This window comes from Hippoglossus stenolepis, chromosome 17 (assembly GCF_022539355.2).
Source record: "Hippoglossus stenolepis isolate QCI-W04-F060 chromosome 17, HSTE1.2, whole genome shotgun sequence".
NCBI classification, from domain to species: domain Eukaryota; kingdom Metazoa; phylum Chordata; class Actinopteri; order Pleuronectiformes; family Pleuronectidae; genus Hippoglossus; species Hippoglossus stenolepis.
The window spans coordinates 6,741,296-6,765,672 of record NC_061499.1 but is presented as its reverse complement, the minus strand read 5'-3'; the positions used below and the strand labels follow the sequence as shown (position 1 = coordinate 6,765,672).

The 24,377-nt window shown below is 41.4% G+C and overlaps 2 protein-coding genes across 11 annotated transcripts in view; one reads left to right on the top strand and one right to left on the bottom strand.

Annotated features, from left to right (window-relative positions):
* The first annotated feature begins 14,277 nt into the window (after positions 1 to 14,277).
* LOC118125288 (homocysteine-responsive endoplasmic reticulum-resident ubiquitin-like domain member 2 protein) lies at positions 14,278 to 20,408 on the top strand. The gene is made up of 9 exons (XM_035183742.2): positions 14,278 to 14,436; positions 14,705 to 14,990; positions 16,803 to 16,880; positions 17,419 to 17,532; positions 17,690 to 17,802; positions 18,178 to 18,267; positions 18,363 to 18,659; positions 18,847 to 18,961; positions 19,377 to 20,408. The coding sequence occupies exons 2-9, from the start codon at positions 14,844 to 14,846 to the stop codon at positions 19,542 to 19,544; spliced, it is 1,122 nt and encodes a 373-aa protein (XP_035039633.1). The 5' UTR covers positions 14,278 to 14,436; positions 14,705 to 14,843; the 3' UTR covers positions 19,545 to 20,408.
* Positions 20,409 to 21,414: 1,006 nt separating this feature from the next.
* LOC118125287 (sodium bicarbonate cotransporter 3) overlaps positions 21,415 to 24,377 on the bottom strand; it is a 35,255-nt gene continuing 32,292 nt past the window's right edge. For all 10 annotated transcript variants that reach the window (XM_035183735.2, XM_035183732.2, XM_047344259.1 and 7 more), the window contains one exon: positions 21,415 to 23,727. In XM_035183735.2, coding sequence (XP_035039626.1) covers positions 23,704 to 23,727 — 24 coding nt within the window. In that variant the 3' untranslated portion in view covers positions 21,415 to 23,703. The remainder of the gene's footprint in view (positions 23,728 to 24,377) is intronic.

The window sequence follows — 24,377 nt, the reverse complement described above, 5'->3', positions numbered from 1 at the left end:
TTCTGAAATGCAAATGTGGATAAAGATAATGTACCAGTCTCCCTGACAGTGTTTTGTTGATTTGTTTTTGCAGTGGTGGAAAAGCGGTTAGCACTCATAGCACAAAGGTCATCAGTTCAAATCCCAGTCCGATTTTCTTGCATGTTCTCCTCGTGCCTGCAGGGGTTCTCTATGTTAATTGTCCTCTGTGGGATAATCCTTGACTTTTTAGTAGCTTTAACATTTGTAACTCTATCTCCTGACATTTCCATCTTTTATTCTTAATTCGTCCAAATTTTTTATTTATGAGCAAAAACATGCAAAACTAACAACCCCAGCCCCAGGACCTTGCTCCGATCTCTCTATTACATTGTGAAATTGTCTCTGTTGTGCTTTTTCTCCACGAATCCAAAGATAAAAGCAGTTTGAAAATGTAACCTTATCTTTTAATGAAGCAACAATTTGCTCAATTTTATTAGGACACAATAAAAAGCATCTGTAATATTTAAGTTACCTCTGAGATGGTGCCGTTTAATCATAAAAAAACAAGACTAGATGAAAAAATGAAAACAACTAAGCCTCAAAAGGATATGAATGAAAATATTCAACTTGAGATGGGTTAAACACTGACTTCATACAGTGGGAAATTGCTCAGGGCCGTTCTGCCAACAGGTTGATGCTCGCAGTTCGAAGGATTCAGTTCCCCATTCTGGTCGCGTACAATTCTCTGAACAGGTTTCCTTGACCCCTGCTCACCTGCCTGTTTGTGTAACCGACAGGAAGTGGCTGCTGCTTTTAAACAACACTGATGACTGAGCTGCTCCCTTGAACCGCTAATGGTCACTTCCGCTGTAGAGAACAGAGCCTCTGCACGAGGAGCTGCATGTATCGCTGCTCTCACCCCCCGAGAATGTCTCTGCCCATAAGATTCAGAAATCTATTAACCTCACATTTATCCCTTCAAAGGTTGAGGCTTCAAAGTTATTACACACCGCAGCAGAAAAAAGATCTCAGGTGGGTTTTTGTGTTTGCCTGGTCTTCTACAAAAGATGTAGAAAAGAAATCCATGGGTCTAAATGGAGCTTTTATTTACCTATGAAGTCCGAGGCTCTCGCTTTTCAGCAACTGTGACAAATTAGAATAATTCTGAGCCAAAAAAAACACCATGAATGACGACACATCTTAAATTTAGAGAAAAGCTCTGCCCATCCAGAAAACTGTAAAGCACATCAATGGTTTGACAGTAAAGTGAAGGAGGGATCGGAATCAGGGTTAGAGAGTAGTGGAGAGACAATCTCAGAGATGAACCGACAACCTGCTGCTCAAGGTGTGTGCGCCCATGAAGTATGGACTCGTACATTTGGTCCCCGGGTCGCGTTTGCATGGTGCAATTATGTGTTTTCCAGGAACATGCAACTTGACGTTTTTCCCTCAAGGGTCATTTTCACTCTGCCCTCATTGTCATACTTGAGATTCCTTTGTGTTTCTCTACATCTCCTAATTATTTCCTTTTTTTGCAATATTAATTACTTTCAATAAGACAGGGAGCCCGGCTCAAGTGTCATGAGCCGACATGAGTAGAGCTGGAGGATGAAATGAGCAGGAGGAGGAATCTAGAGGGAGAAAGAAACACCGCAGGACGAGTTTGCTCATCGTGGGAACTGTCGGGTTTCTCTATAATTTTGTAAGGTCTCAACCTTACTTTGTAAATTGCCTTAAGATAATTTATGTTGTGATTTAGCGCTTTTCATGAAAACATATCCTAGTTTTGTTGCTGTTTCACATTAAAAATGAAGAGTTGCAGTGCCCGTTCGAAACCTTCCTGTTTGCTTTAGTGCTCTGGAGCTTTATTCCTTGTCATTAGTGAGTCCTCCTCAAACAGTACTAAAATATACTGACACTTTTAAGTGTTGTGGTGCTGGACGCTGTGTGCAGAACTTCTTATGAACGGTCTATGGTGCAGAGTGAAGTTAGAAAATGTTTCGTTCATCCAACCTGGTTTATCTGCATAAAATTCATAAAATTAAACTGAATGTGCTTAATTAATGTTCACGTATGTGGCTTTTATTTAAGTTGGAGAATGACTGACTCAACTGACAGACGTCTGTGGAATGAATGCGTAGATACAGGATCGCTTTTAATGTGAAGCCAAGGAAAGTACAGATAGTACTGCTTAACACCTGTTGTCTGAAATGCGAAGTGAGTAATGGAGCAAGAGGAAGCTGCCACCGTGAACTGTTAGAAGAAGGTTAATCAAATGCATTTGAACCAAACAGGAAGAAGTGCACAACAAAGTCCGGGGCTTGATCGGAAAACAGAAAAGTCGGTCAAATGCTGGTCTCACAAAGCTGAGTCACCGGATGTCCACAGAGAATGACACTCCGCAGACACAAAGTCATTTCTCGCCACTGGCAAATCCATCAGGGGACGTTTCCAATGTCCGAAAAATCCCTCTGACAATGAGTGAGAAAAAAAAAAAAAATGAAAATACGTTTGTTCCTTCTGACCACTCAGCACTTTAATTGCCTCGGAGCCAGTGCTTCCAAGTGAGTGATTGCTGTTGGTGTTAATTTTCTGTAGCTGCTGCCTCCCTTAAAATGTCATTGACGTCACCGGAGTAGCAGGAAGAAGAAGAAGAAAAAAGAAGAAGAAGAAGAAAACGGCTAGCCTCAACAACTTCTCACAGACCTTGTTCAATCCTGTAGACACAAATTTACCGGTCACTCATGCACAATCACACACGTGCACGGAGAGAGAGAGAGAGAGAGAGAGAGAGGGCAAAGTGAGTGGGCTGATGGCAGTTGTTGAACACAAAGACAATGTGAATGACAACATCTCAACAGCTGAAAGACGCCATTGAGCGCAGATGGTGAAAAGACAAAGACGGCGAAACAAAGTGGAAAGATGTGAATTCAGGGTTAATTTGAAAACCACAGTGACAAACTCCCATCGAGGGGATCAACGAAACACACGACATTATTTTTTAATTCATCTGACGGAACTCTTCTTTAGTCTCCGTCTGTGATTTGGTTTGATTATATGTGAACCACTCCAACTTCACTTTTCAGGAAAATAATCCACCTGAATTCATATAACACACCGAAGAGGTCAAGTGTGTGTACATTTGTGCGATGTGCCATCATCATTGTGTACAGATGTCATTCTCCCAATAAGAATATGTTTTAATATCTTGATGAATGTCGCTGCACAGTAAAATGCCTCAGGTAGTACAATACATTTTATTTCGAATACTTTCCATCCTGAAAAAAAAATCAAACATCTGCTGTTTAACCTTCACCGCAATTCCACGAGTCCCCCTCTCGTCTCTGCATTACATTTCTGGTGGAGTATTGATTTTTAAAAGACAACCAGGCAGAGAAAACTGGGTTTACGCAGCAAGTTCGTCGGTGGAGATGATGGAGAAAGTCTCCGGAGTGTGTGTGCGTGCTTGTCCAGATTGTGTAATGACTACATGCTGCAGGCCAATAGCTATATTTTTCAGTTTTCAGCCAAAGGTATGGAACCTTTGCAGATGGTAACAATCTGGCATGTGCGCATCGAGGAGGTTTATCTGTGAAATCACTGTCATCACCCATTTCTGAAATTGGGCTGAGAGCAGCTGTTTCTGTCTATAGTGGTTCCACCTTTACCCACAGGAAAAGTAGAAATACAAACATGTAGAGGCTGGAGTAGTTCAGGTACAGTATGTAGTAAACACTGACTAAAGGATCCATCCATTATCTATATCGCTTATCCTCTTGAGGGTCCAGCAGAACAAGGATTCAAACCAGGAAGATATATATATAAGTTTGAATTGCTAATTTCAGTGGAAATGACTCGATATAGCACGAGACGGTAAAAGGCTGCTAGCGATTCTAATTTGATATATTTCGGTGCAATAAATAAATAGAAAATGGAAAATGGAAAATAAGTTTTTGTGATAAGCTTCATTAATCTGTTTTCTAACTCTCTTAACATATCTTGCACAAGCACATGTTTCCTCTTTGTGTTCTGCAGATAAAGGCATGTTTACGCTGTGAGGGATCCTTCTTACCGTGGAAATTCTTGAGCACTGGGTTGTAAGAGGTTTCTTTGAAAGGACTCACACAAGCCAAACTCACCACACAGACGGAAAAAAGTATTTTCCTCTTTGCTTATTGCTGTTCAAGCGGTAAAAGGGATCATCAGTCCCTTTATTACTTTGATAAATATCATTTATCAAAACAAATGTCCCTCATCTACAGTTTATATATGTTTCACACCACTCTGACTCAGTCATAAGCACCTGGTGGCAAAGATGCAGCTGCAGGGAGATTTTCCTCACGCACGTCTAATGACGCACATCACCGTGAACAAAACAAAGGGATGCTCGGTGAGGCAGGAACATGAAATCCACACTATGCAGGACCAGGGGAGCTTTATTCACTTCCCCCCCATGCAGGAGCACAGAGCTTGTTCTAGAAGCAAATTGATTATTTACAGATTTCTACTGCAGCAGATTTCTGCAGCAAATAGTCTTTGCACTTGTTGCACAGCACAAGTTAAAAAAGGTTTCTTAATTCCTTATAAATACCCCACCCGGGAATAGGTCAAGCATAAACACTTTTGGAATAACCACGTAAACATCTGCTCATGCAAACACACGCTTTGCATGAGCAGATGCATGCTGGGACACAGCTGGAAGTTAACACCAAACTTAGAATACTGTTGTTGTTGTTTTTCTCCTCACAAAAGGTACAATTTCACTTTTTCTTTTTCAGACAGACATCCTGAATATTCTGCATCAAGACGCAGGGAGCTCCTCTGTGCTGGAACTTCACCGTGAATCATGTTGTCACGGTAACCGAGCCCTTACATATGGAGGAACCCTTAGCTTGTGATAGCCGCGTTGCTGTGGTGATGCCTTTCCGTTCGAATGCATTCATTTGTCAGAGGAGAGTGTGAACTGTGAAGGCAGCAGGACGCTCAAATGAACAATTACAGAATATATTGCACAAATGCATAATGTCAACAGCAAACAGGTTTATCAATGAGATGTCAACAGAAATCAGGAAAAGGAATAATGTGCAGAAGTGAACTTAAACCTGACCTGATTTCATATTTCCGATGACACAGATGTGTCCTGGTTCAGACATTGAATATTTCCGGAGTCGACAGCACTTTGCAAACATTCATTTTGTGGTAATGATTTCTTATAAGTGAGGACAAAGCTCAGATGCAAGAATGAAATAGCAAATAGGAGCTGTGCACCCTTTGAAGAGAAAAGATTGGATAAGAGATAAAGAAAACAAAATGAACACACGTCCAAGTTGGTGGCATGGGTTTTAGAAAACTCAGACAAAGGTTACACAGAGTGTCTGCTGTGGTTTTGTAATCACAGTGGCTTGCACTGGCCATCGGTGTCTGGTGGAGACTCGGCTTCCGGAAGCGACTCAATGCAGAATACTAATGCCGCAATTAGTGTAACCCAGCAACACGAAGTTGGCTGCCCTTGAAGAGAGGCGAGAGAACGGGGCTGAATGCATCGCTCTGACACTGACGGGCTCTAGTGGCTCCTGTCATGCTCTCTGCACAGACCCTGAGAGGGACGGCAGATCAGAAGGGCGCCGCCGAGGGCCGCACCGACCTGAACGGCGGCGAGGACGGCGAGGTTACGAGGTCAAGTGGTGCAGGATCTCTGAAGGTCATCCCTACGGCGGCAGACATAAAGCCACTTCCGAATGCTCCCATCTCTTTAGAAAAGGTGCCTCAGCAGGTTGTGACCCTGGCGTTGTTTTCAGAATATGTAATCTAGCAGGGAAGGTTTTCTTATTGTACTCTGAAAAACCACTGTTTCCTGCTCAGCATTAACTGGACACAGGTTGCTGAACGCAGAGCGAAGCATTCATCAGCTGAGGAGTCAGATATATCAGGAGCCACAAGAGACTGAGAGCAGAGATAAAAAAACTAAATTAAAAAACTCTTTTTATAGGAAAGTAAAAAACACAACTCTACACAAATTATAGTGTTTTTCTGTAAGTGCAAAATTTGTAACTTAAAGCATCTGTTGTCTGGAAAGTTTTTCGATTTGAACTTGATTTTGTTCACAACTTGTTTACAATGACCCCAAGTGGCCTCGAGTTGTTATTGCGCCCGTTTGTTATTTCCTCCGCTGATCTTTTGCAGAATAGAACAAGTTTTATAGTCTGATATAGGTTTGGAATATAGGTTTTTGCTATATAGGCTGATTGGCACGTCTGTAACCAAGCAACCCTCCAGGTGTTGAGCTGCAGGTAAGTGAGTTATAACGTGTAGTTAACTTTCAGTCAGATGAACCTCAGTGGTCGTCTGAGGTATAAAACAGCATCCGGACGACCATCCACCCAAAAGACTGAAGTTATCGAACAGACGTCGGCTAATTGAAACTAAATGGCCCCGTTTGAGAGTCTGTGTAGTGCATCAATCCCTCCTGCCTGTCCCCCCCTCTCACATCTCAAGTGGAGACAGATTGCACGTGTCATGCATTCTGATGAACCCGTAGCTATGGCAACCCGTCCTCGAGCGCTCACTCGTTCAATACAACACACTTGGAAGCGTTGCACAGCACTTTTTACACAAGTGCAGTTTTCCCCTTGACTCACTTATTACACAGGCCTCGCAACCACCATCCCAGTATTGATTGATAGACACAGTCCATTTTTGACAGATTGTACACACAGGCGGGGAGGATAGTGGTTTTTTTTTACTCATTGACAGCGCTGACATGTCTGAGTCTCTGCCTCCATTCAGGTTTTTGTTTTCTTGGCTTGGCGGCGGGAGGAGGACTGAGAAATGGGAGGTTTACAAGTTGTCATGTTTCACACAACCAACGCACAACAAGCTTTATGTTTGCCTTCCAGTGGGATGAAATCTGTGCAGTATGGTAATTATTAAATCAAACTGTGCGAGGGAGATAAGATGAATGACACAGAACAAAGTTAATAGGAGAGAGCTGGAAACCCTTGGGCTGCTGAAAATCACACTTTTGGAATGACTTTTTTACACCTTTTTTATGTTTTCTGTCGCTGGTCTTGTGATTTAATTAGCTCAAAAAGTTATAAATCCACTCTGAAGAAAGTTATGAAATGTGTTTCATAAAGATTATGTGATCCATATCCTTCTGCTCATTATACAGTACTTTCTAGAACGATGGATTTTCTTCCTTCCTGCTGAGGAGTGACGTTGGCCATGCTTGCGCGGCCATGATTAAAGTCTGACACCCTGATTTGGCTAGATTGCCCCACAAGAGCAACTAGGTCAGACAAATTGACCCTCGATTGAGGAGCAGAGTAGTGATCAGAAAAGTATGAATGCAATTTGATCAGCAGATCACTCCTTTTGCAAAGCTCTCTGTGCAAAGATAACCTCTTATTCACATGTAAAAAGTTTTTAACTAAATAAATGTCTACGTGGTGTCATGAGCTGTGCACCGCAAACTAACAATAAAGGTTTTTAAAAGTTATTTACTTCATGATTTGCTCTCCAAATGACTCTTGAAAAAAGTTTTGTGTCCTCATTAACTTTGTCTAAATTAGAGTCCGCTGCTGGTTTTGTTCTACAGGGGGTGGTACAACAAAGGTGGGAAGACTTCAAATAGAACAGTACATGTATTGTGGTTCAGTGGGCTGAGCTGTCAAACGTCCTCCCAGTCACTATCTTTAAACATGTGTCACTGATAATTATTTTGTGCTTTATTTTGGAAGGCCATCAAACGCTTGCTTTTAATCCAAGACCACAAAAGCTCTTCACGTGTACAGAAAATATCTTAAAATGCAGAAGCGAAGATGGCGAGCAAGGGAATAGATATTTCCACAGGCAAACTTTCTGACAACAATAAAGAATTATTTGAAAAAATCACTGTCAAGACCTTTTTAGAGTAAGGTTTCTCCAGCTTTTCACCAAATGGGTTTAGTTGACTGGACCTAACAGCAGAGAGAGGCCACCGGATGCAGCTCTGCAGGTCTCTGATGTGACAAACACCAAACCCATCAAACCCATAAACTTCCTGTCTCCCTATCAGAAAATATGTGCCTGCATCTGGATGTAACCCAGCTGGAGATCATGTTTTTTCTTCACCCGTCTTTCTTTTCTTGTTGCAGCTTTGTCGTGCAGAAAAACTAAATTTCTTGTACTCCTTGATTGACAGGACTTGCTGACCTTACTTCCTCCACAGTGGGGGGGCGGAACAGCAGAAACCTCAGTCACCAGAAGTCTTTAACTTCGAGCAGGGAAACAACAACTCTCCCATGCTGATTCCGAAAAAATAATAAGAAAGAACACAGGATACATACGAGGTGTGCAGTCTGAGTTAATAACCGTGATGTAGAATCTGTGAAAGTTAAAAACAGCTCGTACAAATCATTTTAGGAGCCTGAGCTGGAAAATCGTTGCGACTGAATTTCATTTCCTTGAGCTTATTTGAAACGACGGTTATCTTTGCCTCCTTCCTCCTTTCTAAGTATAGGTTAAACTGTATACTTTCCTTTTTCTAACGAAACGTCTTGCGAGGCTTCTTTTTTTAAAACTGGCTTGATTTCCTAAAAGTACTATTTCCATCTACAGCGGGCTCCATTTTGGACGACTCTGTCCTATAAATACACGTCTTGACAATGAGCCATTGGTTGTGCATCACTAGTAATTATGTTTAATGCCTAAGAGCGGGTTCCAGGGACTATTTTGAGGTGGTGGAACTGATCATTTACTGGCGTGAGGACCCATTTTTGATCACAATGCCTCATCCAAAAGAGGTCCCTGTCCGAGCAGTGCACGCCCAACATCTGCTGAGTGGCCCGTGCATCACAGGCCCCTTGTGGAGACCCCCCCCCGATACAGGCGACACATACCACTAATGTGAATGGAAACCGTGCGAGCTAGTTACCCTCCAATCTTCTTCATTTATTGTCGCCATTCTCAGCGGCGGTGGGAGGGATCTCTTTGGACCAAACAGCTGAAAGTTGACCTTGCCTAATTTGTACATCTTTCCTTCCTGCGGCAGAAATGGTTGAGTCACTGGCATTGTGTGATGGCTTCATTCATTCCTTCTCTCTGCACTCAGGCTCCTGCACAAGGAGAACTTGAGGCTAATGGCGCGAGCACAGAAAATACCTCAGTTGCGTCAAGGTAACAGGTGAGTCATGAGCACTTAAAGAAACACGGCCAGAACAAACAGATCTCTCCCTCATATGCAGATACTGTGTTCCCTGCAGGGATGTGCTCTCAGACACCTGAAGTGCACCGTATGGATTTTTGCAGAAGTCAAATATTGAGTCTCTCTCTCTCTCTCTCTCTCTCTCTCTCTCTCTCTCTCTCTCTCTCTCTCTCTCTCTCTCTTCTTCTTGCCAGGAAATCCGTTTATGGAGCTCTTGCAGACTGGAAACCTGTTTCCATGGGGACGCCGTGTTTTAAACTCGCCAGACATATGTGCATGTGAGGCAGCCGTGCACTTTTAAAAGTTTGCTTCGATTATACTGCAGCCTGTTGACGTAATATGAATCCCCAACAGCAATCAATTTCTCTCCAGTTAATCAAATGGCCTATTTGAGCACGACAGCGTCAGTTACCAGTAGAGCTGCTTACAAGAGGCTGCAGAGTGGATCTAAGTGCACGGACACAATCATTACTGTCAATATCACAAGGAAATCCATTCAAGCCATTTGAACATGTCTTTATATTCTTGGATATAAGAGCGGATTTATCCATTTTGTAAATCCACTTGTGTCATGAAAGGGTTTCTGCAAACACACACACACACACACACACACGTGTATACATATATGCAGGTTCACTTCTTGCATACAAAGTGAGGACACAACTTGCCACTTGTTTCTAAGTATGTGATCAAATTGGAGGTTTGGGTTCAGGAAATCAAGGGGACGCTGCTCCTCACAGGTTTATCAGCCTCTTGGTTCTGGTGTAAAAGGTGAATACTGCCCCCCAGTGGAGACGACACGTCTGTGGAAAGGAGTCGACAGGAGCTTGTTGAAGGTGCAGCAGCAACAACACTTAAAGCTAAATGTCAAATATATAACATCCTTATGAAAACATTGGGAATTACTTTGTATTTAGTGCTTTTGTCACTTTGGCTGTTACATATAGCATATGACATATTCATGCATGTGCATATATGGACTGTAGGTACCATACCTGCCTACATGTATTTGTATATGTTTATTTCAATATCTAATACATAATGCACAAAGTTTACATCATCCTGTGCCACTGCACTTTGCTCGAGGATGTTTTCTTTACAAATAATGTTTCTGACTGTCTATTTTCTCTGCATTTTTATTTAATTTAAGTTTTTATTTTCTACTTTGTTGTCTATTTTATTCTATTCTATACATTCACATGTTCTCTTGTTTACCTCATTCTGATTATCTGTAACAAGTGAATCAATAAAGTTTATCTTTTCTTATCTTATACCATCTTATACTTATAAACCTACAAATAAGGTGCATAATGTGCAGCAGGCAGATACAATATACAATATACAGTTTATGTCAAACTTGAAATGATACTCTGACTCATTCAGGCTGCAGAATATTGTGTAAATGAGCCTCAACAGTAGAATGAGGTCGACTTATTATTGTGGCACACTGGCAATCAACAAACCTGACATGGCCTTTAACACAGTCGGACCTCGGAGTTCAGACGTGCAGTTAAAACCTCCTCCTTCCTCAGCTTGTGACGTTCTCCACACCGGTGACTCACTAATTGTAGGCAACCGTCGTGAATTAAACTGAGGGGGCACAAAGGGCTCCGCAATCCATTCAGCAAGTGCTGTCTTTTATTTGTTGTGACTAACAGTGTTTTTTTTTCAAATGTCAGGAAAGCAGCCCCAACACTGTCTTCAGAAGAAAAGGATTTGTTTCACAGAAGGTCACGGGTGGATGGATGAATAAACAAGAATCAGCTCATAAATCGCCATGAATAAAATCAACCACATGAACTTCACATTCACACATTTGACAGATCCGTCTCACATTCTAAGACCGGCTCCATCACCTGTGAAGGACGCTGTACACTGAAAGTCCTGAACAGAAAAACCTTGACATCTGCTGAACTCTGCTGAATATGAAAGTGACGTACGAGCAAAGTATAATTTACGACATCGTCAAAATAAATCTCCGTCGTACAGAACATCATCTGTTCAACGAATGAGGTGTTTGACCTGAAGTCCCGACACTGCAGGTTTATTTCGGTTTATTTCCAAAGGCTTCTGCGTAAGTCGGCTACACTGGCTCACTTGTTAAATATTTCATGGTGTGAGTAGACTGTGCTGAGATCAGAGGGACTGGTAGAAAACCTGAAATGTAGGAAGTGGAAATATTGTGAAACAAGTGGGAAGAGAGGGGTCTCATCTTTACTGTATATATTACAGATGTTAACTCTCTTTACATGTATTTGTAATTTAACAAAGAGGTCGACCCAGGTGAGAATTTGGAGGATAATGCCAATTCCGATATGAAGGAGTAGGCTGATTTTATTTTGGCCAACCAATAAATCAGTCTCGCTCTTTCACCATGTAGAATATTATGATGTATGATATTTCATATATGTAGCTAAGATAGATGGATAGATGGATGGATGGATAGATGGATAGATAGATAGCCATCTGATGTCCAAATCAAAATATTATTAAGCTTCCTACAGTCAGAGACATCTGCTGTAGAGAAATCCCTAAGTACTGTGCACAATTTAATCCATTCAGTGTATTTTTTGATTTGACTCATCCTGTTTGTGTGGTGCTGAAAAGATTCTAAAGAGTGTTCTCTTCCTGCGGCGGGAGAGGCCACAGGAAGCTCTCTGAGGACTCTGAGAGAAGGATGACATTTTACTGGATGAGAGAAATGGAAGGAAAAGGACAGAGAAAAGGAGCTTTCATGTGAAGTTTGTGGCTTGAAACTCCACAGGTTAAAACTGATGATTATTATCCCAAATCAAAGCTCACACGTGTGGCAGTTAATCTGATTTGCTACTATTTCATCAAAACAAAATAAGATTAGATGTTTCAGTTTCTTCTAATTCTGATTTTAGATTCATACTTTAATAATAAAATATATAGATATACCGCAAGAAACTCCCAAAAGGCAGACTTGAAATATCAAAATCAGGTTGTGAGGCCACCATGACCTTGAACTTTGACCTTTGAACACCAAATTCTAATCAGTTAATTCTTGGGTCTAAGTGAACATTTGTGCCAAATTTGAGGCTTTCTAAAGATCACAAAGGTTTTTGAGAGATCACTGTGACCTTGAACTTTGACCTCCTTTGTCCATCAGGTCCTCCTCGGGGCCGAGTGATTGTTTGTGACAGATGGAGTGAAATTCCCTACATCGCATTCACGAGAACATGAGGTCACCGCGACCTTTGACCACCAAATTCTATTCAGTTCATCTGAGAGTTCGTACCAAATGTTTGTACAACCCCAAAACATAATGCCTCCTCAAACTGGCCATGAGGGGAGAGAGAGTAGAAACACGATAACAACAGAGACACAATCAACAACAGGAAAACAATCTTTAAAACCACCTTTAAAAAAAAACATGCTTATTGCTCAAATGATGGATATTAGCTTTTGGACAGCTACTATGTTTAAAAATATCAAATATCATTTTAGGGGATGTAAAAATACATCATGAATTGGATTAATGGCGACGTCATTTCAACCCCCTTCATAATGTCTCAAACTGTGAAAAAGGTCAGAAATGTGTAATAATACGAGCTCAGCCGCTGCTCAAATGAGGCAGGGAGTGATAAACCTTTTAGAAGTTGGGTAACGGACGGATGAACACACAGGGAGCGGGAAATGAAAGAGAGTGGGTATCTCTAATGCATTAAAAGAGACATGCAGACCACTGTACTGTAAATCATCGGTGCCACAAACACCATGGACGTCACAGGGAAAGTGCTTCTCCCTCCTTCTGAGAGTTTTTTTTCATTTTACTGCAGGAAATCCTTATATGGTTGTGTAAACCCTCCAGTGGGAAATGATTCGTTAAAGCCTTATTTGCAAAACTAATTTGACATAAAACGCATTCAGGGTCATTTAATAAAGCTCGAGGTAATCACAGCACACAGCGGGTGAGAGCAGGACTACACACCAGAGAGAACAGACGATCACATGACTGATCCTCTGACTCACATTCATTGATTTTCATGTAGTTTTCAGAGCAGGAAATACAAGTTTTTTTTTTGAAGGTCATGATTTATTTTTTCATGTAGCTCCTCGTTTTATTGTTGGGCTTGAGAATTTTATTGAATCTTATTTTCTGGGTGCACTGCATTGCAGCACAGATTTTTTTCTGGTGAGGATTTATTCTGCACGCTGTGAGTGTGAGGTCATCTGTTCAAGTTTCCACACTAACATTGTTTAAAACCTGTTTCAGCAGGAGTTTCAAATCTGCATTCACTTCCCAGTGGCTTCTGGTTTTACTGTATATAAATAAAATATCTATCTGTGTGAAAAACTCAATTGTCCTGTTGACAATTCACTTCCATCTAATGTCATCTCCTCTTTTCTTTAATAAATAGTACATATGTTTGCATTAGCACGTAAGTTTATAATTTTAAATCCCTTAACTGCTATAGACCTCGGCCCTAGTTTGATGCCACCCTCACACAAATAGAGAACAATTATTAAATCATACAATTATTATTATCATTATTAGGGCTTAATCATGGGGCTATATCATTTCTATTATTCAAACGACTTTTAAGAAGAGAAAGTAATAATGGAAGTTGTCCTGTAGCCTTTAACCATGAGCTCTGTCCCTAAACAACATTATTTTTCTTATCCATTCAATTTCAATTTCTTTTTATGCTGTGTCGTTGCACAACCCTGTTCCTGCACTCGAGGAGCCCTGTGAGTTACACAGCCTTTTGTTCTCTGCTTACAAAGCGTTGTATGTGTGATTCCTCTTTTCAAGGTCCACCACTGCTACTTGCAACTTTAATTGTTATAAATCACAATTACTTCTTTCATAACTGCAAATTATATTCTGGCAAGTAACACACTGAATAACTCACACACCCTTTAGGATAAGTGTTGAAAATGACATGTGGAAGACAGATTTTATAATTTATTATTATTTATTATGTTATAATATACAGTTAATCAAATTAGATTCTTTATACAAGGTACATTATACTATTTATTGTAACTAGAATGTTTGTCTCTGTTCATTCTTATAAGTATTTAATACATTTAATCCACATTGGTTTTTAACATGGTTTTTAATAATGTCTCTGTTGTAATCTTCACTTTCTCCAGTAGGTGGCGGTGGCAAACGGTATCGCAGCAGGTAGACAACCACACAGCATCCAACGAAGAAGTGCTCCACCCAGGTCCAGGGCAGTAGTTCGATCATTAGACGTAAACAACGCAGAGAAACCCGCTGAAGCAGAATCACTGCGGGACGAACATCCGAACCGAACCAGGTGAGTGTTCGACTCGGTTCCGTTAGCATCCGGGCTAACGTTGTCTGCTGGTTTTAACGCCCAGCAGAGGCAGGGTTCTACCGAAGCTAGCGTTAGCTTAGCCGGCTGTTAAATACCCCTGAGCAGGGTTAGCAGGTGGATTATTTACTGCATTAAATTGTGAAGTTATCACAGATGCTGGATCAGTTTCCACTCACACATTATTCCTCCGTCATGTCTGAAGCTATGGAGCTACTGGTCTCATGCTAACATCACGTTCTGACCTCAGGCTCCTGCAGAGGAACCTCAGGGCTGGAGATGATCGGCGCTGGAGCTTTGCACCGATGGTTCCGGGAGAAGATCTAGAAAACGAGGACCTTCCAGATTTCTCCCCCCCCTCCCCCCTTTATGTCAGATGGTTGTGAGTCATGGATCCAGCTGTTGTGGACGGTCCCGTCATCCTCGTCATCAAGGCTCCGAACCAGAACTACGACGACCAGACCATCAACTGCTTCCAGGACTGGACCGTGGAGAAGCTGAAAGCTCACCTGTCAGATGTGTACCCCAGTAAACCAGTAAGTATTTATAATAATAATACTACTACCCAAGTAAACCACTAAGTATTTATACTGCTAATACTACCCGAGTAAACCAGCAAGTAATTATAATAATAATACTACTACTTGAGTAAACCAGTAAGTATTTATGCTACTAATACCACCAGAGTAAACCAGTAAGTATTTATGCTACTAATACCACCCGAGTAAACCAGTAAGTATTTATATTGCTAATACTAACCGAGTAAACCAGTAAGTAATTATAATAATAATACTACCCGAGTAAACCAGTAAGTATTTATACTGCTAATACCACCCAAGAAAACCAGAAAGTATTTATACTGCTAATACTACCAGAGTAAACCAGTAAGTATTTATACTGCTAATACTACCTGAGTAAACCAGTAAGTATTTATACTGCTAATACTACCAGGAAACCAAGTATTTATACTGCTAATACTACCTGAGTAAACCAGTAAGTATTTATACTGCTAATACTACCAGAGTAAACCAGTAAGTGTTTATAATAATAATAATAACCAAGTAAACCAGTAAGTATTTATACTAATAATACTACCAAGTGAACCAGTAAGTATTTATACTACTACTACTACCCAAGTAAACCAGTACTTATAATAATATTAATAATACCCCAGTAAACCCGTAAGTATTTATGATAATAATAACACCCTAGTAAACCAGTACGTTTTTATGAAAATAATATAACAATAATAATAATAATAATAATTTATTTATGGAGCACCTTTCAGCACAAAGTACAAAGTGCTCACACACGTTGAATCATAAAAAAACAAACACAAAGTTTCATCTTTTCAGTTTTGTGTGTGTGAACTGGGCAGTTTGCCAGTATAGTGCGACAGGAAACCATGTTCCCAGTCCCCTGCATACTGTTAACGTCTGTTATTAGGTATTCACTGTCCAGCCCACAAACACATGTGTATCTGAGCGTTTAGACTCAAAAAGTGTTAATGATAAGATCAGGTCTATTATATTTACATTTCCAATGTGACAGGAGTGTATTTCACCAGTGTAGAATAAGAGGCCAGCATTTACACAGTCAACAATCCCCAGTTGGACTTTTTGCTGTTTCCGTTCTGCTGAGATCCCCTTGAGAGAAACTTTCTGTGTTAAATAATCATAAAAGTGACCCAGACCATTAACCCTGATCTGTTCTGTGAAGAGATATTGAATCCCAGCAGCTGAAGGAGCCTCAGAGTCTGCAGATCTGACGTCGCAGTGAAAGGAAGCTTTTCAGATTCCTGTTGCTTTGTGCTTCTAATCCCTTTTCCTTTCTGCCACTTGTTCTGATGCAATCATTGTAAACACACAGGGACAAACTGCTCCCTCGAAACGCTGCAGTGTTTTCTCTGTGAAGGCTGCACTATTGTTTTGATTCAACCCATATTCAACCCAGAATAATACATTCTCAGTTGCAAGTGGCCAAGATTTTAAAATTGGCACTTTCAATTCCCAAATGGCGGCACGCAGTGAATGTAGGTCTTAAGAGGACAGACTCTGACCTTGTTGTACCGCCAGTTTAATCCACTGTTAAGACCTACTTATCCCAATTGAGGTTACGATGAGCTCATCCTCATTACTTACTCACACAAAGTCTCCGCCTTCTGATGTTGTGACCTACATTTGCAAATTAGCCGTTTTCCTTTCTTTTAGTTTTCAGTCGACGTTAAATTAAAAATCTTCTAAAAGGTCAAAAACAAACGAAGCTAAACGCAGTTCGTTTCCTGGCGTTGTTGCTAAGATACAGAACCCTTCCTCTGACCCTGCTGTCATTATCATGAACGTTTTCAGAGCTCCAAAGACCAGAGGCTGGTGTATTCTGGGAAGCTGCTTTTGGATCACTTCACCTTAAAAGATGTGCTCAGAAAGGTAGGTTCACTCTGTAGTTACAGGCCTGTTTAATCATTAGATGGTCAGGGTACAAAGGTAAAGTCTGTTTTCTTGTCAAAAAACAACAACAAGAAAACAGGCGCGTAAATTGTTTGAAACCAAAATGTAATAAAACAGGAAAACAGGCACATTTTTAGTTTTAAAAATGTCTGTAAACACTAAAAACTGGGGTTTGTGTTTCATGTGTGGACAGATACAGACATCACCTAAATTACCAGGGACATAGAGAGAGTTATTTTGTGCTTTGATTTTTGTGCTTTGATTTAATTTGCTGCTTCTTTCGCACCTCAGGGCAAAAACTCACAGCAACATTTGTATTATTGAGATGTACAGAATTATATAACTGAAACGTCCTTGTGATTGGGTTCTATTTTACTGAGAAAATCAATGTGGTATATAAGTTTTCTGTGTTTGTTTATTGATGCTGCGTTCACCCACAACAGTCCAAAGTTTATTCTTGTTTTCTTTGAACCTGCAGTATTTTGACTCTGATAATGAGCTGTACTGGTTTCTACAGCAGGACGAGTACCATATGCTCCATCTGGTGTGCGCCTCACGGACCCCTCCCAGCTCCCCAAAGCCCCCCCGAAGCCACGGTAACAAGCCTCAGGAGAACCCGGCCAGTCCCACGGTGGGTCAGCCACACACACACGCATCACACCTTTCCATTCATTTCATCATCAGCACACTTCCTTTCATCATCCAGCTCCACGAGGACTCAAGATGTTTTGCTCATCTTTGAGCCGTGACGTGTTTGGTATATTCAGAACTTATCTGTCTGGTTACAGCCCTTTACGAACTCAAACAGCCCCCCCACTGGTCCACAACCCCAGTCGTCTACAGGGGAGAGCAGCGATGGACCCTTCCCTTCCCACCAGATGTATTCACAGTTTATGCACAGGTAAGATTCTGGAGAAACTCAATCAGAGCAGAGTCAACTCCACCTACACATGATTGTCTAGTTCTTATAGTAGAAATATAAATAAGAAAAATAACTGGTCTGAAAACCTAAATCATTTATTTGTCATAAAACTTAGAAAGTGAAAAATCTGTATCTTTCCCTTAATCCACACTGAACTGTGATGGTATCTTCTCAGGCCCCATGTCTCCATCAAGTTTGGTGGAAATCAGTTCTGTAGATTTTCAGAAAATTTAAACTTGTTCGTCCACTTCATGTACCGACTGAATTCATCCGGCTCTTAATGCTTCAAACTGTCAAATCTTGTACCTGTGATCATGGGACAGGTCAAATGTAACCGTCTGTCTCTTCCTCCAGCTGGAATCAACACCCTCCACAGTCCTATTACAGCCCCATGACACTGATGTGGTGGCAGCAGCTCTACGCCAGACAATACTACATGCATTAGTAAGTTCCTCCATGTTTGGTGAATGGTTTTATAACATTGGTCAAACCACACATCCTCAGCTCACATCCTGTCCCCTCCCCCCCCCTCCTTCTAGTCAGTTACTAGCCGCTGCCGCCGCCTCCTCTCAGCACCTGAGGCCCGACCAGCCCCCGACCCAGTCCCACCAGGCCGACCCTCTGAGCCAGCGGCCGCAAGCCGACCGCCGTGGCAACCCGGAGATCCAGATGAATGCCCAGGGGGGGGAGATCCTGAACGAGGAGGATCTGAACTGGGACTGGCTGGACTGGGTGTACACATTCTTACGTGCCGCCATCTTACTCAGTATAGTCTACTTCTACTCGTCCTTCAGCCGCTTCGTCATGGTGATGATGGCCATGCTGGTGCTTTACCTGTGAGCGAGCCTTTTACTTTACGTTTGTATGCAAACCATGATTTTGCATGTACAGCTTCTATTTTTTACCTTTAAAACTTGGTGGAAGGGTGGAGGACAATGTTAAAATTCTTTTTTTTTTAATCAAAACCCCAATAGGTGAATGTTTCATTGTGAGAGCTTCATTCTGGTGTTGGTGTGTGTGCAGGCACCAGGCCGGCTGGTTCCCTTTCAACCTGGAGAACGAACTGCTGCTCCCTGGAGACCGAGCCAATCAGGACGACATGGAGGGAGAGCTACAAAACCACGATCTCCAAGAAATGGTCAGTGCTTCTCACATCTTTACTGAGATCATTACCCCCGGGGCTGATGGGGATCTGTATCTGTGGTACAAGGTTTTCACCGAAGTGCCAGGTTCAGGAAATGATTTCAGAGAAGTGGAAATCAATTTCAGGAGATGTTGCAGTCAACTTAAACCTTTTTTCAGTTTTCAGACTCAAAAAATAAACACAACCCTCAGTTTTTAGTTTACAGGGAAACTTCATCAGTGACTAAAAAGAGAACTAGTTTATTTCGATAAATTTGAAATGCCTAAAACATTTTTGAAATAACTTTACTCGAAGGGTAAATTGCTGAAGTTATCTCAGTCAAATATGTTAAACCTGTGGTAGAGACACTGCATGTTACCGTCGTTGGTTCATATCTCGTGTTCTCATATCACGACCTCATCCCGTATAGGAAGGACTAATGGATGACAGCTCGGACGATGAGGGGGAAAGCGGAGAGGAAGGAGCCGATGATCCGAACAGCGGCCCCCACGCAGGCTTCCTGGCCTCCACGTGGTCTTTCATCGTCACCTTCTTCATGTCCCTGATCCCCGAGGGGCCGCCAAACGCTGCTAACTGAAAACACGGGGGCTGAGAGCCACCGGAGCGGACAAATATCCCGAGTAGGGAAGCTGTTGCGATGAGGTGTTAACAGTTTCCCAGTGCGACAATTTACTCTGGAGCTTAAGACTTTGAGCCGGAACACAAATGACTGATTGAGCCTGTAAAGGAGAAAACCAGTTACTTTATAATGACTTTTTATTGTTTGTCTGCACAAAGACCAACATGTGAAACTGTCAAATGACAAGAACTTCTTAGTTCAACTTCTACAAAGGTTTCCTAGTGAGGCCTTGTGAACATAGTGAAAAATACTAAGTGTCTGCCAAAGCAATGTCTCTGTGATTTATAAACTAGGGACAGCAGGCATGTTTGTAAAGAAAACTAATCACAACACTACTTGTGTTTAACAACTTCAAGCTACAATATTTGTTGAAATAGTTTTGTTTGCATTGCAATGATTCTTTTTACGTGATGGTTGTTTTCTCTGGGCCACATTAGTGCAAAAGCTGAACCGCAGCAGGAAACCCTGATTCATGTAGCACTTGTGATAAAGAGTGATTTTGACCTGAGAGTTCCTAAATGTGTCTGATCACGTTGTGCAGTGTGTGATGTGTAACAGAGTGATGTGAATCAATGCACTGTTCGTCCTCTCAAACAGCCTGAGAGAGAAGAGGGAGACGGAGGAATCGACCCTCCGCCGCTGACAGAACGTCAGACGGGAAGGTCGGGTTCTAAGCGGCGTCGAGCGGTCGTGTCAAATTTTCCTTCTGTTGCAGAGTCCACGTAGGACAAAGCATCAAACCTCTGGTTTGTGAAATGGCTGCTGCTGTTACTTATGTTCTGTAAAATAATAATCGTGTTTATTAAACCTACAGTCATGTCATGTGTCAATCTTTTCTTCCAGAGTCTCTCTGAGGCAAAAAGCAAAACACGATCAGAGTACAGATCCTGAGTCACAGAAAGATACAAGTCATTATTCTCTTATTCTCAGTATACTCCCACGTTATGACTGTTCAAGTAACGTCAAGGTCTTAAAAGCCTCACGAAATGAACATTTTTGAAAATCCAAGCACAGAAAGTTCCCACCTGAAATGTGTAAGTGGAGCAGAGGCTGCAGATGCAGAGATGTGATGCGGTTGTGCTGCTGAGCAGTTGTGTACAAAACAGATCTCTGCTGCCCCCAATTGTCCTCAACATAAAAAACACCCCAGGCTTTTTATAAAGGGAACAGAGCCTATACATCACTGCATCTGTATTCAGATCTAGTATTTACCTCTTATCCTTGAGGGGCCATTTAGTTTTGACTAAAGCTCAACTGAATTATTGTGACCAATACTGATGAATATTTGAGATTTTTCAAGAAGAATATATAGACGATTTGTTAACTCTGCAGAGGTCAAGTTTTTCTATTTGTTTGACAGCAGGAAGAAGTAAAAACTACAGAACAGATTTCTGGACATTGGATAAGAGAGAACACACGTTTGAGGCAAATCCTGGATTAGTTTTTTCATTTTCTTATTTACTTTGCAAGGTTTTCTACATTGTCACCAACTTTCCAGGGAATAATTCACTCTTGATGAAAAACAAATCTGTCATTTTGAGGGAACTGATATCTGTGAGCGTATGAAATGTGGTGCAGCTCAACAGATCTTAATGGGACTGTTGGACCTTGGTAGCGGTATGAGCCAATCTAGTTTTTTCCTTTTACATCCTTTAAATGTAATAATCAAATAACTGTGACCAAGATTCTGGTTGCGGGAATTCAACAGTTAAAAAACTAACTAAACTTAAATATAAAGTATAAACTGAGGAAATTAGACATTTACATGAAAGATGATGATAGTGAATTGAGGATGAGGAGGGTGAAGAAAGTTCACTCAGACTCAGCAGGAAGTCACCATGTTTACACTTTTATTGCTTTGCATCAAACGGCCATGACACAGAAGTCATCATTCCAGATAACAGGTGGCAGTGTGCGTCACTGATGTCACGTCTGTTCGTGTGCATTGTCGTTGTGATGGTTTGTTGCTGATGTTGTTCGTCCACCTCTTTAAGTTGATAAATCTTAATGAGATGGATTGATGTGAAAATTGGGTCTTTTTTAAAAATCAAAATAATGAATATAATTAAGAAATAATAAGTTAGTAGTCGGTGGACAAATTACATTTTCATGTATAAAGAGCTAGAACCAGGATTTCAAAGTAAGATTTGGAGTAAACGTCATGTTTGATGATGCCAGTAAAGTTATTTGACATTCATTGATAATTAAAAACACACAGTACCTCAATACTGATGACAGAGCGTTTGTGCTGTGGCAGTAGAAACACTGTGCACAGCTAGAGTTACATCAGAAGATGGAAGATAACACAAGTCACATGGTGCGAGTCGGTGGCTCAGGCTACGACCTTCACACGGACGTGGAATCACATTTAGACGAACATAACACTGAGCCGCGTAAAGTGACCATGGTCAGTCTTTGGCGTTTGTGTGCCATCTTGTTTGTGTGTGTATGTATGTGTGTGTGTATGTGTGTACATCTGTTCTGAACACTTATATTAGACTTGTACATTAAGATCTCCAACAAGGCACGTAGATAAGCTATTGTTCGTATAGTCACTGCAGCTACACACAGACAGAGCCGAGGAAAACGGACACGACAATCGTTTCACTAATTATCCTTTTGCCTGAACACGAGCTCAGAGTCACGAGTCCATACGTTGCACAGTATGGAACACTCACTTATTGCTAAAACACGACTGCACTCAGCAAAAATAAGAACAACTTCATAGAATAGAATATTTTTACACTTACTGTAGACTTGCATAAAATGATTTTGCAACGCTAGACGTTTACTAGTCTTTACACCACACGTACACTATTACTAACATTATTACAGACAGTATAAAAACAGGTGCAACTAACCGGGGGGGTCACAAATATACTGTTGCTTTTCTCCTGCACCCACTAGTTTGAATGATTTACAGCATTTATGAAAATAGTCGTGGTACCAGCGATGACAGGAACACAGTGGACAGTTAATTATCGCCGCCTTGTGACAAAAATATCAAGTGACTACGGTCAGAAATCCTTCGAGATTCCTGAGTTGTTTGACTGACATTTGAACAACAGCTCTGTAGATACTGTGGGAGAAGAAACCTTTTCATTAAACACACTATATAATCCATTTTTTAGGTAAGAAACTATACTGGGAAAGTGCTTACTGTACAGTACAGACTTTATATGGCCTCAGAAGTAGGTTTTCTATAATGTTACAAATGAAAAGAACACAGTTTACATACATATAATGATATTTCTATAACAGCACATATTATATAAACAGTGAGGTTTACAGTGAAAATAAACTGACCGACTTTCAAAGCAGCAATATCAACACTGAGTTCTCCCCTTGGAGGAAGGAGAAGGTATTTGTAAATAGGTCTATAAAGATGTATGCAGTAGTCGTGTGGAGTCTGACTGAACGTACCTGGGTTTTGGTTTGTGTCATTTACTGTAGTGTGCCGGGCCAATTCTGAAACACAACCCTCCGTCACTGACGGTACCTGGCCTCATTATCCAATGTGTGTTAGAAGCTGGTGTTGTTTAGCGAAAAGGTCTTAATTCGACCTAAAACACACGGAGACGAACGGGACAGGACGACGCACAGACATCTACGGGACTGTGACCAGCTAAAACAATGAGAGTAAAATTGAAATTAAAATACACGAGGGGTTAGAAATAAATTCAAATTCGCACAGTCCAACATTCCCCACTAGGGAGGCCCCTTCCTTTGGCATCTGTGGTTTGAACAGCCGATTTGCTAGAGAGAGAGTTCCTAAACAGTGAGCGTCGGTGGGCAGTTGACAGCAGGGTTCCTCCGTTCCTCGGAGACGTGCGCTCTACAGTACGTCATGGCAGCTATTTGTACATTATGTGCTGCACCCTTCAAGACTCGAGTGGACTCACAGCCCTGGGGTGTAGGGGAGGGAGCTCGTCCGCCGCCCTGGAGGTGGCAGCCCTGCAGGCAGGTTGTGCTGCTTCAGTTTTACGCCCCCTCTTTCCCACTAAGATGGAGTGTTGGTGTGCGAGAAGGAACCAGGAGGGAAGGAGGGCCTTCCTTTTATCACAGGAAGGTCTCTGAAGTGGAACCTGCTCCAGGCGAGTCGGGGCTGACGTCGACTCTAACGCAGGCCAACTTCTCCTGGCTGAGATGGAGAGACAGAGACGAGATTAATCCCTCGGTCGTTACTGAGGGTGGAGAGATGTGAGATTCTGTTAAGATGCAAACTCCTTTGATTTTACCACCTAAAGTAAACCTGAGGGATGAGAGGGCGAGTGAGAGGACTGTGACTTAACTGCGACAAACATAGATCAAATATGCGTTTACATGTTTTCCTTATAAAATAGTTTAAACACATGAGATTAAATGATACTTTAAACTGAAGGAGACAAGAACAAAGTCATATCTGCTTGAACAAAATTACATTCTCTATGGATTTAAACTTTAGAGGGCTACACATAATAAATATTTTAGGTTTTCAGACCAGAAATCTTTGTTACTGGACAGATTTTCCACGAAACTTTAGAAAAAGAAGCAGAAGAAGAGGAAGAAAAAGAACCTGTTAAATTAGGGTGAAGATCCGGCTGATGGGGCGGATCTGGATTTTTAAAGGGTCTTTAACATTGCGACTTTTTCATTTATATCTCAGGAGGATTTGCGGATCTTGATGAAAAAACTAGACATGTTTAGGGGACTGATATTTATGAGTTTGTGCAGTTCGGTGCAGATCCAAATAAAAATCCAGATCTTGTGAATTTAAATGTATTTTCATAAGGCGACTGCGTCGGCAGAGGA